Source organism: Miniopterus schreibersii, assembly GCF_964146895.1.
Source record: "Miniopterus schreibersii genome assembly, chromosome: 22".
Classification (NCBI taxonomy): Eukaryota; Metazoa; Chordata; class Mammalia; order Chiroptera; family Miniopteridae; genus Miniopterus; species Miniopterus schreibersii.
In genome coordinates, this window is record NC_138124.1 from 2,417,141 (window position 1) to 2,430,914 (window position 13,774).

Genomic DNA, 13,774 nt, shown 5'->3' on the forward strand with positions numbered 1-13,774 from the left:
GCCTGGGGTCTGGGGAGCATCGGGGAGGGGCCGGGCCCGGGGACAGGTGCGGGTCCCAGGAGGCGCAGGAAGCGTGGGGTCTGGGGGGCATCCGGGAGGGGCCGGGCCGTTGACCCTCGTCTTACACCCAGGGCTCCTGTCCCCGTGCCTGGGGCCTGCAGACAGCCGGCCGTGCCCAGTGTCCGGCCCGCCCGCCTTGGAGGGACCCCGGGAAGCCGCCGGGGCCCCGGAGGGGCTGCGAGCGGGACCGCGCAGGCTGCGGGGCGATGCTGGCCCGGCCCCGGCCCCGGCCCCAGGATCGCGGGGCCCCCGGCACACCTGGGGGCCGCAGTCGCTTCCCTGCCAGCTCGGGCCGCAGTTCCCTCGTCTGAAAACCAGCCTGACATTAAACGTAACGCCATCGAAACCCGCGCACATCCCTGGCGCACCGCGGTTTTCCCCTAAACGTACTGATCCGGCCACACACCGATGGCGGCCAACTCCCCCGTCTGCCCGCCTCTGCTCCAGCCGCGTCAGGGGCGCATGTCGGTCCCAGTGACCGTTCCCGGCCGCTGCCCGGTCCCAGGGCACAGGTGCCACCTGTCAGGGTCCCCGAGCCCCACGCGTCTGCGTCCAGGATTCCCCTGGAGCGAGGGGGGGCGGAAACGCGCCCGGCTCCGCCCCTTCCGGCGCGCACGCCGGAGCCCCGCCCCCGGAAGGACCCTAGCCCGCGGCCCGGAAGTGCGTCGCGCCGGCAAGATGGTGGCTGTGGCGGGCCCGCTGGGGTTGCTGCGCCGCCTCTGCCGTGGGCTGCTCTTCCTCTCCCAGTTCTATATCTTGTCGGGCGGTGGTGAGTGAAAGGCCGGGGGCCACACCGGGTCTGGCTGGGTGGCGGGGGGATCCCTCCGCGACCTACGGGAAGCGTCCTGGAGCGCGAAGGCCGACTGCGGGGCGGAGGGGGGGCGGGGCGCTGCGGCCCGAGCCCGGCGCGTCCCAGCCTCGGGTCCGGGGACGACCCCCCGCCCCCCGCGCACGGGGACCCCCGAGCCGCAGGTTCACCTGCAGAGCTCGGGAGCGAGGGCGCGCGGCCCGGCGGCGGGACTGTCCCCCTCACCTCGCTTTGTCCCCTAGTCGCCCGGGGATGCCCATGGGTGTCGGCGCCGCTAGCGGTTCCTTCTTCTCGCTTCCTGGGCAGTCGAGCTGTGAGGGTTTCACGCGCAGTCCCTGCGTGGCGTGGGCCCTGCCTGCTCACCGCACACCGGGGTCTTCCTGCCCCGGGATAACACGTTTCTCTGATTGTAGGGTCCTTAAATTTAGAGCATGCGCAGCCGCTGGCGCAGGCAATCAGGGATCCGGGCCCAACACGCACTTTCACAGTAGTTCCCAGGGCAGCAGGTACTAGACGTTTTCTCTTCTAGTAAATGTGTATGCTTCTATCTGCTGGGTTCTCCCTCTCGATTTTGGATAAAGCTCCTTTTAGTATATGAAATCACCCTTTTTTTTTTTTTTTTTTTAAATACTTCTTGTATTTTAGATTACATGAACTTAGGGCAGATAGACATTTTCTGTAGACAGGCTTGATATTTGCGTTCCTTTTGACAGCCCCACGGTCTCTTCATTTCCATCCCTTTATTTCTGTTGTTATTATTTTTTTTTTACTTCATCAAGACAACCCTCAACCAGCGCTGCTTTCCCTGCAGAACATTTCTTCCACTTCTTGACCCCCCCGATGTTGGTTAGGAAAGGCTGTTTGAAGTGGAAGGATCACAGAGGGACAGGTGGAGGCTTGGAGTCTAGGTCCCCTGGTGCTCCTGGGAGCTGGAACAAATTATTCACCCCCCTGGGCTTTGGTTTTCTTATCTTTAAGGTGGTGAGGTCCACCTGGCCTTCTAGTCATTCTGGCTTTGTGATGCTAAAGTGTCCGGCTTCCAGCCACAATAGTAATAGGAACAAAAGGCAAGAAAAAAAATGGTATTTTGTAGAATTGCCTACCTGCTACAGCGACTTAAAGTAAGATGAGTTTTAAATATTAGTGTGTTTTGCTAAATGGAACCTTTGTTTCTGTAGTTTCATTCCTTGAGAGGTATTTTGGGACCACTAGAAGACAGCAGCATACTTCAATTTAAAACAGAGATTATTTTATAGTGGTAGTGCAAGAATTGTTTTACCCTTTGCACCTTTTTGAAAGCTCAAAGAACAGAAAAGAAAAAGGCTTACTTGCAATTTTGATCCCCTCTTAACTGATAGAAATACATTGTACTCTGGGCTAGGTTGGCTGGGAAAAAACCTGCAACCCACTGAACAACTTGTGAACATGGAAAACTATTTTGAACTTTGGTAGTATAAAACTGTAAATGTTATTAGCAAATTATGGCTTATTGATGAGCGGTGTGGGGTAATGACAGCGAATATTTTCTAGAGTTGGTCCCCTTTTGTACTGATGTATTCAGTTAGAGGGTCACTGGCTTCATTTCCAAATCAGTGAGTGCTCGTAAAAAGAACAGTGGATTGGAAACTGAGATTCAGGTTCCGGTTCTGGTTCTGGTTCTGGTTCGCCACTCCCTCTGTGATCTTGCACAAACCCTCCCATCCCTGAGACTTAGTTTTTCATCTTGTTATATGGTAGATTTTTTTTGAGGCCCTAACTTATACCTAGTATTAGCAATACATCACATATACGTAAGCACCTTTGATTTTTGTGGTCATTTGGGGGACAGTAATGAAATACTTCTTTCTTAGCTGTTGAGCTGTCCACCAAGTCACACAGCTGTCTGGTGGCAGAGCCCTGCTTTAAATGCCGGTAGCTCTGACTCCAGCTCTGCTTTTTCCATTCCAGCCTAGTCTCTAATTGCTAATGATCATGCTCCGTAAACTTAGAAAATTGTGAGTTTTTTTATCAGTATTATAAGAGCATAAGCTTCTCTCTCACCTCTCGCAGAAAGTACCGATATCCCACCCTATGTGATGAAGTGTCCAAGCAATGGTCTGTGCAGCAAACTCCCTGCAGACTGTGTAGAATGCAAGACAAATTTCTCCTGTGTCTATGGGAAGCCTGTCACTTTTGACTGCACAGTCAAACCTTCTGTTACCTGTGTTGTAAGTACTGCAACTTACTCTAAATAAACTCACTGTAAACCTGGTGCTATCAGGAGAGTTTAGACCTGACTCGGGGGGAAATTCTGAAAGTGCTCTGCCTTTTTTATAAGTAATATTTTAGGATGAAAGTCAGTTTTATCCAAAGACGAGCTTCCATTTCCAAGTGAGGTTTGGTTACAGGGGTTCAGATGGTAATTTTTTGATATATGGATAAGTGATTATCAGGCTTCTTACAGAAAGTCATAAATAGAAAAAATTCAAGCGTACCAACTTGCCCATCAGAAATGACCCTGTTACAATCATCATACCTATGTCCCGTCTTTGATATTTTGAGGGCCAGGAAGGAGCATAGAAAGGCTTTTGTAGTTGGTGTTTCTTACAGTGCTCTAGGGATACCGGCTTCCGAGCTGCTTCACCTCGGCTCCTGTTTAAATCACAGACTCCTACAGGCAGCCCCAGACCTGCTGAATGAGAACAGGTCAGGGAGACCTAGGTATCAAGTGGACCAGGTAGTTACTGCACACTGCATTTAGGTAGTGAAAATGGGAAAACTTTGCTAAAGGGAACTTTTCCAGAATTCGCTTCTTCTGTTGTTTCCCTCAGCTTCTTTGATCTTTAGTTCCCAAACCTCGCTACTTAGTGAGATAGTTCTCCATTTCTTGATTCTGTCGGTGTTCCAAAAGCCAGCTGTTTTATTTAGTGGAAAAGAGCAGAGAAGAAAAATTAGGAAGGTAGAGAAATGACAAAGCGAAGGGAAGTTTCTGGTCCCCAGTAGTGTCCTCACCCCTGCCTGTGATGGGCCCCCAGTTGGGTTCTTTCTGTCTTCCTCTTCCAGGTGCTTCCATCTCATCTGCTCCCTGTTCTAGCCAGTAGTAGGGAGTCCTATCAAGTAGCAGGTCCCTGTCCTTAGATGTGGGATTTGAAGTCTGCCCCAGGAGAGTCTGGTGGTCCATTCCTCCTTCAGAAAGTAGGACAGTGAAATCCATGAATTGGCTGTCAAGAGCCGTAGGGTCTAGGACCACTGTAGCCAGGTCATCCGGGTTAAACCACATTTTCTCTCATTATTTGTTTAATGACAACCTGTAGGGTCCCTTCTTGGTAAATAAGGGAGCATTTCAGGAAGAAATAATCCACGACCATCATGCACATGTGCAAATACTCATTCTCTCGGACCTGCACTCAGACTCTCTTCCTCTCTCCCCTTTTAGTTTGAACTAAGATTAATGAAAGAGTATCAACTCTTTCAGTCCTTCTCTGTGCATATTACTAGGGACTCACAGTCTAAGGGATTCTCACCCAGATTACACTAGTCAAGGACATTATTTAATAAGGACCCTGCTAAGTGTGTAAATAGAAATAAATGTAAAAAAACCTGCAGCCTCTTCCTTATCAGGGGCTCCTGTTCCCATTATAATGGCAGCTGTCAGGCCAGTTGATGTGAGCTGGAAATTGCTCAACAGAGAGGTTGTTTGTGTTACTTGGAGAAGACACCTGTCTGCTAGTGTGCCTGCAGCGGGTATGATCCCTTCAGATGGTTCTGTGTTTTTAATAAGAACAGCTATTTCACAGAGGGAAAGGGAACAGATCTGTTTAATCTAGACGAGGTTTTGAAGGGGTCTGTACTTCTCTGTGTAAGTAGAAGGATTCAGTAAATGCTGGGGTGTCTGGGTAGCTATTTGTAAAAAGTGGAATCCTTGTCTTGCTCAAAATAAATTACAGACGGGTCAGATATTTAATGTGAATAAATTAAACCACAAAGTGCCAGAGAAAGCATGAGATATGTTTAGTTAAAATCTCAAGGAAGGAAATATTTTTCTAAGTGTAAAATAAAATTTAGAAGCCATCAAAGAAAGAATTGATGTATTTGACTACTAAAAATTAGAGATTTCTACATGACCTAAAAAAACCATAAAGACAGCCCTAGCCAGTGTGGCTAAGTGGTTAAAGTGTCAGCCTGTGGACTGAAGGGTCCCAGGTTCAGTTCTGGCCAAGGGCACAGACCTTTGTTGCAGACTCGATCCTCGGCCCCAGTTGGGGCACATGCGCGAGGCAACTAGTCGATGTGTCTCTCACATCGATGTTTCTCTCCCCCCACACTGTTTCTGAAAAGCAATGGAAAAAGTGTCCTCAGGTGAGGATTAAAAAAAGCACCCAGAAAGGCAAAAGATAAATGACAAACTAGGAAAAAGGATTTCTAAGACATTACAAATAATGCACTAATATCCATACTATGTAAAGATTTCCTAAGAGCCAATGAGGAAAAGATGACAGTCCTCTAGAAAAATGGTCTTAGGACAGGAGCAGATGGTTCCTAAAGAAGAAAGTACAAACGGACTTCCAACAGGTTTAATTCTTCTCATAACTGAAGAGATACACATAACTGTGGTTTTTACCTATTAGATTGGCAAAAAAAAAAGATAACTGATTTTTGTGAGGATGTAAGTGACACTCTTATGTCTTGTTAGTGGGTGGGCAGATTGGCCGTCCTCGCCTAGGCAGTTTGTCATACCTGTGAAGCTTACAGATGCATGTAGCCTTTGGCCCAGCAATTCCATACCCAGGACTGTATCTTCCAGGTACTGCACATGGATGCATGTAAATATGCCCAAGGGTGTTACACTCAGCTGCATTGTTCACCTAAGCAAGAGATCCAAAGCAAGCTTAAATGTTCAAGAGAGAACTGTTTAATTTATGGCTCACTGTGTAATGAGATAAATACATTGCCACTCTTAACAAAGAACTAGGCAGCTCTGGAGACGTTTATGGATAGCTGCAGAATTAAGCGAAAGTATCAGTGGGAAAGTTAGATTTTAGAAAAGAAATGTACCCGGGCATAGAATAGACTCCCTCGAAGGCCAGTGGATAAGAGTGGATAAGCAGGGCTCAGTGCTGGGGAGGGCTGGCTTCCTCCACTCTCCAGTCCTGTCTGGGAGTTTGTACATGTATTAACTAATTTAAAAAACAGTTGCTAAGAAAGGTGTGTTATAAACGCATCACTAGGAATATGCAGACATTTAAAACAGTATCGCCTAAATCAGGTGGTGTCTTTCAGTTTGGGATGCTGTCCAAAACAGCTTTGCATAGATGAAAAAAATTAACAAATATGATAACTTCCAGAGGTAATTGTATGATCATTAAAGATGGTTTTGAAAAATATGTATTACAATCTAATGTCAAGTGGGAGTAAGAAAGGATGCAAAATGCTTTCAGTATAATTCTGCTTCTGTAAATCTATACTAAAAAGGAAAAAAGTGAAAGAAGATTAAAAATGGGTCTCTGGAGAGCATACAGGGTTTTTTTCTTTCTTTCCCAGATCTGCAACTTACAAAGAGCATGTGCTGCTTTTATAAGCAGAAAACAAAATACTGATTTCTAAAAGCTAAATGAAAAAGTCTGGTCTCAAAGTTAAGGGCCACCGCTGAGCACGTGCTGAGTCTCTACCCTTGGTTCTTCTAAGTTGAGTGATTCTCTGGGGCTGCCTGTGGGTGGATCATGCCACGTGCCGTGTTGGCAGCGGCAGCAAAACCAGCCCTGGACTGTGGTGGGGATATGAGGGAGGATTTGAGACTGGTGGGTCTTGGCTTCTACTCCGAACTTGCAGCTCAGTGACCTTGAACAGATGTGCTTATCTGTCTTTCCAGCTATTCATGACGCTCCTGCTTTATAAAACAAATTTTCCTCTTTTTTGTACAAAAGTACACATGCTTATTATTACAGATTTAGCCTGGTAAAAATGATGACATAAACCTACCACCCTGAAATAACCTTACTGATTTTCATGTGAATTTCTCGAGATATTTTTTCTTAGGTTTATATTTTTGGGTGTATATTTTTATGATTATAGGATCATATCATGTACATTTGTTTTGCATACAATGGTTTGCTACCTATTTTCCTGCCACTTCCTGCAAGATCATAAAGTATTTTGCAATCTTTATGGCATTAGACTGTGTAGTTTTATTGACATATTAACAAGCTGCTGTATCATGATTGATGAGTTCTGTGTCCTTTGCTGCACAGGATCAGGACTTCAGAGCCCAAAAGCACTTTGTCATCAACATGACTTGCCGATTTTGCTGGCAGCTCCCAGAAACTGACTACGAGTGCTCCAATTCCACCAGCTGCATGACTGTGTCCTGCCCGCGGCAGCGCTACACCGCCAACTGCACGGTGCGGGACCACGTGCACTGCTTGGGTGAGTCGGAGATCAGCGACTTGGGAGCAAGCTATTTTGCTCTAAGCTTGCTTGTGGAATTTGAATCAGAAACTTGAGAAATAAATTTAAATTATTTCATCAGAAGCATTTCTTAGCACTTTGGAGTTATGCCAAGCCTCATTAATATACTCAGTGAGCTTAAAAAAAAAATCCACAAATTTTGCAATGTTTTTATCTTTTAAAAGGTAGTATTTGATAAAACCATTCACTGTGGTGAGCATTATTGTAAGGAGGGTCGACTTTTTAGATTTTTAATTACAAGGCCCTAGTTACAGTTAGTTTCTGTGTAGGAGTATTTTTATGCCCATGTTTCTAAGTAGAGAGCATTCTTTCTTTTTTTTTTAAAGGTAATCGAACATTTCCAAAAATGCTGTATTGCAATTGGACTGGAGGTTATAAGTGGTCTACTGCTCTGGCTCTCAGGTAAGCCTTGTTACCAATAAGCTAGAGGGGCCATTTGGATTTTGTTGGGATCCGTGGAATTTCCAGACATTGAGCTCAGACAGACTACTCCACTCAGATCCCACCACCTGCCAGACAGATGCAAAGAAATGTAGCTGTGGGACACATCCTTAGGTAGTCAGACCAACACCTTTAGGAATTGAATTGCAGAAAGTTAGCTTTTCTCCCAAGAAGCCTGCATAGGACTTACTGAGGCATGATTATAGATCATTAAACCAGTCAGGGTTCCCCATCCTGAATGTACCGTGAATCAGTGTATACTGTGTACTGTTTAAAGTAGGTAGATTTATGATGTGTATTTTTAATTTTTAATAACTGTCATCTTTATTATAAAAAAATACTACATGCTCAATACCGAACACTGGAAAAGTGAAAATGACCAAGAAAAACATTAAAAATCACCTATAATTCCACCATCTGGAAATGATTATAGACTTAGAATTTTTACATGCTTGTATTTATTAAACTTCTGAACAGTTTGAAAAAAAATTGTACCCATTCTTCCTGCCAGAGGGAAAACTGGTTAAACGATTCACTAACTACAAAGTTGTGCCACCTCCAGTTGAAGTTTTAGGGTTAGAGCCTGAAACCCTGTGGCCTTGCAGCATGGCACGGGGCAGGGGCGCGCAACCTCGCGTATAGATGAGCCAGGGCTGGCCGAGTGTTGGTTTTTTTGGAGCTGGGTCATGGGTACTGTTCTCTTTACTTTTTACTTTTATATGCTCTGAAATTTTCTGTCATAAAAACTTGAAAAGTCCAATTAGAAGTTATCCAAATAGTGTTAGATCTTAGCATTGGAAGGAACCTTAAAAGTCATTTATTCCTAACTCTAAATTCAGCCACACAGGTGAGTGACTGAAACAGACAGCCTGCCCCGGGGCAGCCAGATGGCAGTGGGCTGCCCCACGGTGCCAACTTCTGACTCCATGTTCGTGCTTCCTTCTCAGGGATGTGCCATTTTCAAGATTAAAATGCAAAGAGGTCCATTACTTTTCTTTAAAAGAGTAACCTTAGATTTAGGCCAGATAAAGACCATGTGTCTGCTTTGGACATTTTAACAGTCTTCTCGCCTGTGATTACAGCTGATCCTTGAACAACACGGGGGTAGGGATTCCAATCACCCACACAGCCGAAAATCTGGGTGTAACTTAAAAGCCCTCCGCATACGCTGATTCCCACCAAGGATGAAAGATCGAAAATACGTATTTGGCGTTGTGAAATGTGAAATGGTCTTTGTGATCTAACAGGGTTAGGATCATTTATTTGAGAGCCTTTCCCAGGTGTGACTTAGCGGGGCTGTGGAGCCTCACCTGACGGGGTGGTGGGGGGACGTCTGGTGGATCGAGTCCGTTTGGTGTTGCAGCATCACCCTCGGCGGGTTTGGAGCGGACCGCTTCTACCTGGGCCAGTGGAGAGAGGGCCTCGGCAAGCTCTTCAGCTTCGGGGGCCTGGGCATCTGGACGCTGATAGACGTCTTGTTGATTGGAGTTGGCTACGTGGGACCAGCAGATGGCTCTCTGTACATTTAGCTGTGGCTGTGTGCTTCAGAGAGGAGCGATGCTTGGAAAAAGTCCTTTGCCTGTAGGAACTGATGTGCTGCGAGTGTATTTGCTGCATTTGTATGTTTTTAATGTACAGCATCTGTACTTTGCCTGCCTTGATAAAGGTACAATAAAAAACACTGAACCATGCTTCTCTGGAATTTGGTTTCATTTGCTTGAAATATATTTTTTTCTGTGAAAAAACTTGGATTTAAACTGGAGGAACAAGCTGCAGTTATTGGAAATCAAATTAATTCCTGTGACTTTTCGTTTTATGTTGCTTAAGTCGAAGTGTATTGCTCGGATCTCGGCCTGAACGTGATCTGCCCAGAAAAGCTCTTCAGCTGTGATGCAGAAAATGGGAAAGTTTTACTCTTTAGCTGAATAAATTGTCTACACTCCAGTGCTCTGTGAGTTTTGCATTGTGTGCATGTATTTGTATGCGGGTGTTTAAACTAGAACTTTCATGTCTAGCTGCTGTGGTCCGAGTTTTATTAGTAATGTAAAATTGTAAGAGTACTGAAAAGTCAATAAAGTTACACCTTGCTTAAGAAACATTGTAGACCTGTGTTCTGTATTAACCGATAATCTTGAGTAATCCTAACAGCTGTTACCATTATGAGGTAAAATGTGTATTTTTCGGGACATTGCTCCATTCCAACAGGTAGACATTGGCCCTTAAACAGCATTGGGGTGAGGGGCGTGGATGCCGAGCAGTCAATCTGCACGTAGGTTAAGTCAGCCTTGCAAATATGGGATTCCCAACTGTGGGTTGAAAACACAGTTGTCCCTTGAACAACACGACTTTGAGCTGCGTGGGTCCACCTGAAATCTGCATAGAAGTGGACCCGCACAGTTCGGGTCTTTGTTCAAGGGTCAGCTGTATTCACAGTTGGCTGGTTGTTGACATACCGTGCAGTGTTCATTGTGTTTTAGCATAAGGAGTGTTTTTGAGTCTACAGTTCCTTTATTGGAAAGAAAAACCAGTATAAATCCCAAATGGATTTTACAAAGGTTTCTTTTAAAACATTACAACTCTTAGCATTTCTCTTTCAAATTGGGTTTCTCTTAATAGCCAGAAGATTTAACCAGCCTGTCAGATCTAGAAGCTATGAAATAGTTTTGGAAAATATCTCCATAAATTCCATGCAACAAAATGTATTTTCTTCATGAGATGATTAATCGCAGTTTACCTGGAAGGGGATGTGAATCCCTCTGGTGATGCCTCGCCCTTGAAGGTCCGCTCAGGTGTTTTTGGTGTAGCTGAGTGGCAGCTCCAGCTCTGGCCACTGGGTGGCGTGTCCCCTTCACATTTGCTTGCACATTGTGTTTCCAGAACCTGTCCATCCGAACATGATCTTTCCTCGGAACATGAGCGTGGGCACAACATGCCAGCACTTCTGGCTGGGAGTAGCCTAGTTTGCATGGACCTTTCTTCTCTGGGGAAAACACACTTTCTTACCCATCGTGGGTACATGACACTTGGTGGAGCCGGTATGTCTTTAGATGAAGACCTGTTCCTGCAAGGAACCTGCAAGGAAACAGCCCCTTTGCTAACTTTAATAAAATGTTTTCTGGAATATCTTCCATAGTTAGCTCTGTGCAGAAGAGACTCTCTAGCATTTCCCTGTTGAGCTACCACATGAGGAGGAGCCAGGGAAGCTGTGGGAACTGCTGGCCGTGCACAGACTCTGAGGAAGTAGGTAGCAGACAGTTGACCATGGCTTGGAAGGTGAAAGCTGAAAGATTCTGGATCCGTGAAAGGAGATGAACGCATGGATTTGCTTCCAAATCCTAAAAGCCTTTTACAAGGGATACAAGTCTTTGGAACCTAAGGGATGTGAGCAGATGAGGGATGCTTCCTTTCAAGGATTTGATGGCGTTGTGGCTGCTGAGATGGGACTAGCAGGAAAAGGAAGATTTCCAAATACAGTTCAAACAAACTTAGGAATGATGAACTCCTACATGGGTCCCTAAAAGAAATTTAGAACTACCCTTTAAAGGCACCAGAAAGAGAGTATATGATCTCTCCAGCAAATTCCATGGGCCTCTGCTGGCAGCCAAATGTCCTGTTTGGGTCTGACCTTTACGCTTTGTTCCTGTGAGCTGGTGGCTTTGCCGAGGGGCGGTTAGGTGGGGGACCTTTTCAGCATATCAGTCCCCAACCTCTATTGACGGAAATCAGGAAATTCAGAATTTATCACTGCAACAAGCCATATGTCATTACTTCATCGTAAGAATCTCTGCCTTGCTTTGTCTGCTGTCCCACTTGCCCCAATAATTCCTCCCGGGCAGGTGCTGTGTTATTTATTTCTGGCTTCCTGGTGTCCCCAGCATGATGTCTTACACACAGTGGCTCATATATTTGCAGAGTGAGTCAGTGCCATGGGTGTCGGAAAGATTGAAGCACTCGAGTGGAATTCTAGAAACTGGCAGTTGAGGTGGCTGCAGGGAGATAATACAAAGAAATTGGCTTCAAGTAAATATTGGCCATAGCACTGTGTTAATGGGATTCCCGCAAATTGCTGTGGAACAGCTCTGGTTAATGGTGCTTCTAGAAAGATTTTTAAAAGCTCTCATGCTTGAAGATTTAAAAATGCCTTCTCTGTGCCTTACAACTTGATTTTCCTATACGTTTTTAGATACTTTGTGCCAGAATTGCATTTATTTTGGGTACATCATCAGCTAAGGATCTTAGGAATGATCTGAATTCATCCCATAGCAATGAGTGCAGAACAAGCTGTGTCTGAGGCAGCTTTTCCAGTAGCAGGAGAGCTGAGGATGAAGGATCGCTTCACTCCTGCTCTGAAGCTTCCCCTCCGCCCACCCCGTATCTGATGAAAGCACCTTTGATAGAGTGAAGTGTCACGGGAATGGTAGAGGGTGTGTATGTTAATTATAACCCAGGCAAATTTGGTGTCAACTCTCAGATTCGAAGTATTGGAATTGACTTCTATAAACACACTTTATGCAAACTGAGGAAGCTTTGATTGAGACTCGAGGACATGATTAACTAAGGCTCCATGAGAGCAAGATCTGGTTCTCTTCAAGAGCCCTCCCTGGCACATAGTGAGCATCTGTTTAATGAATGAATGAGGGGGACTCTCCAGGCCTAAGCTAAACACCTGAAAGTATTGCCAAGAATTTTTTCGGTAGAATGGTAGAGTATGGCTGGATCACAACGTCTTTTCAAATACTTATTGACATGAACCCAATGTAGTAAAAACTGGCAGCTCCTTCCCACAAAAAACAAAACCAGCAACAAATAAAGAAAAAGACAAATGTCAAAAGCATCCAAAAATAGTAAGAGAAGGAAAATATTGCTCAGGTGTGCAAGACTACTACTGCAACATGGTCCTGGTGAATCAGAAAACCCAGGCACTCTCACTTGCAAGAGAAACACAGTATAACTGGGAGGGAGGGGATATGCTCATCTTTTCCCTGTTTTTGCAGGGGAAGTGAAAAGGCTTAGGGGAGAGACCCATGAGAGAGGCCAGTGGACAGCGCACTGATTCTCTGATGGATGGGGTGGGTGTCACACTGAACCAGAAAAAGGATCCAGAGCCCAAGATGACCCCCATGGGTTATGAGATCCACCTCCTAATCGGGAAGGAAACGGAGGCATCAAGAAAAATCTCCGAAAAGAGACCAGATATTCTAGAAAAGATATTCTAGAAAAGTCTCAGCTGAGTTGTTCCCTGCCTCACTTTGGCTATGAGGCTACTGAACACTAAATAGAACACAAAATACAAAGTTCAAACTTCTCAGAGGAAAAATAGAGGAAATTATTCACTTAATATCACAAAGTTGCCCACATTACAACAAGAAGACAAAAAATGACAATTCCTGCCCACTAGACTGACAGACAATAGCAGGTATCATTGAGGAGGTGGAGAAATGGGAACCATCATACACTGGTGGCAGGAATGTAAAGTGATTACAGCCACTTTGGAAAACTTTAAGAACTTAAAATTTTTAAAGTTACCATGTTACTCAGCAATTCTAGATATATAATAAAAATAAAAATATATACATATAAAAGCTTGTTCATAGCATTGTTCATAATAGTCAAAAAGTGGAAACAACCCAAACGTCCATCAACTGGTGAATAATGCATAAAAAAAGTATATCCATACAATGGAATGTTATTTGGTCATAAAAAGGAATGAAGTACCAACATGCTACAACGTGGATAAACCTCAGAAACACTGTGCTAAGTGAAAAAAGTCAGTTACATATTAAGCTGGAAAACTTTATGGTATATAAATTATCACAGTAAGGCAGTTTTTTAAAAAACAAATGACAGAGCAACTGCATATATATGTTATAACAGGGAAAACAAATGAACACAGAAGAAAGGGAGGAAGAAACACAGTCTGTGAAATTAGCTGAAGAGCCCATCGGGAAGAAAACGTAACCCAAGAAACAGAAGAAAAATCCCTATAAATTGTGCTATAGAACACAAGTGTATCCCTTCAGT

General features: G+C 44.9%; 1 protein-coding gene across 2 annotated transcripts; it reads left to right on the forward strand.

The window, feature by feature from the left end:
• Window positions 1–693: 693 nt before the first annotated feature.
• Window positions 694–9,444, forward strand: TM2D3 (TM2 domain containing 3). 2 transcript variants are annotated; one of them, XM_081124521.1, is made up of 6 exons: window positions 694–829; window positions 1,282–1,374; window positions 2,918–3,075; window positions 7,096–7,270; window positions 7,639–7,714; window positions 9,117–9,444. In XM_081124521.1, exons 1-6 carry the CDS (start codon window positions 739–741, stop codon window positions 9,280–9,282), a joined length of 759 nt encoding a protein of 252 aa, XP_080980647.1. In that variant the 5' UTR covers window positions 694–738; the 3' UTR covers window positions 9,283–9,444. The 2 variants fall into 2 exon arrangements, with proteins under 2 accessions (XP_080980647.1, XP_080980648.1); XM_081124522.1 differs by lacking the exon at window positions 1,282–1,374 and having other exon boundaries at window positions 712–829.
• The last annotated feature ends 4,330 nt before the right edge of the window (window positions 9,445–13,774 follow it).

Excerpts from the sequence above, each read along its gene's own strand:
- TM2D3 (XM_081124521.1), top strand. The coding sequence starts at position 739 with ATGGTGGCTGTGGCGGGCCCGCTGGGGTTGCTGCGCCGCCTCTGCCGT. Across the intron at positions 830-1,281 it reads CTATATCTTGTCGGGCGGTG|GGTCCTTAAATTTAGAGCAT; the intron begins GTGAGTGAAAGG and ends CTCTGATTGTAG. Across the intron at positions 7,271-7,638 it reads GGACCACGTGCACTGCTTGG|GTAATCGAACATTTCCAAAA; the intron begins GTGAGTCGGAGA and ends TTTTTTTTAAAG.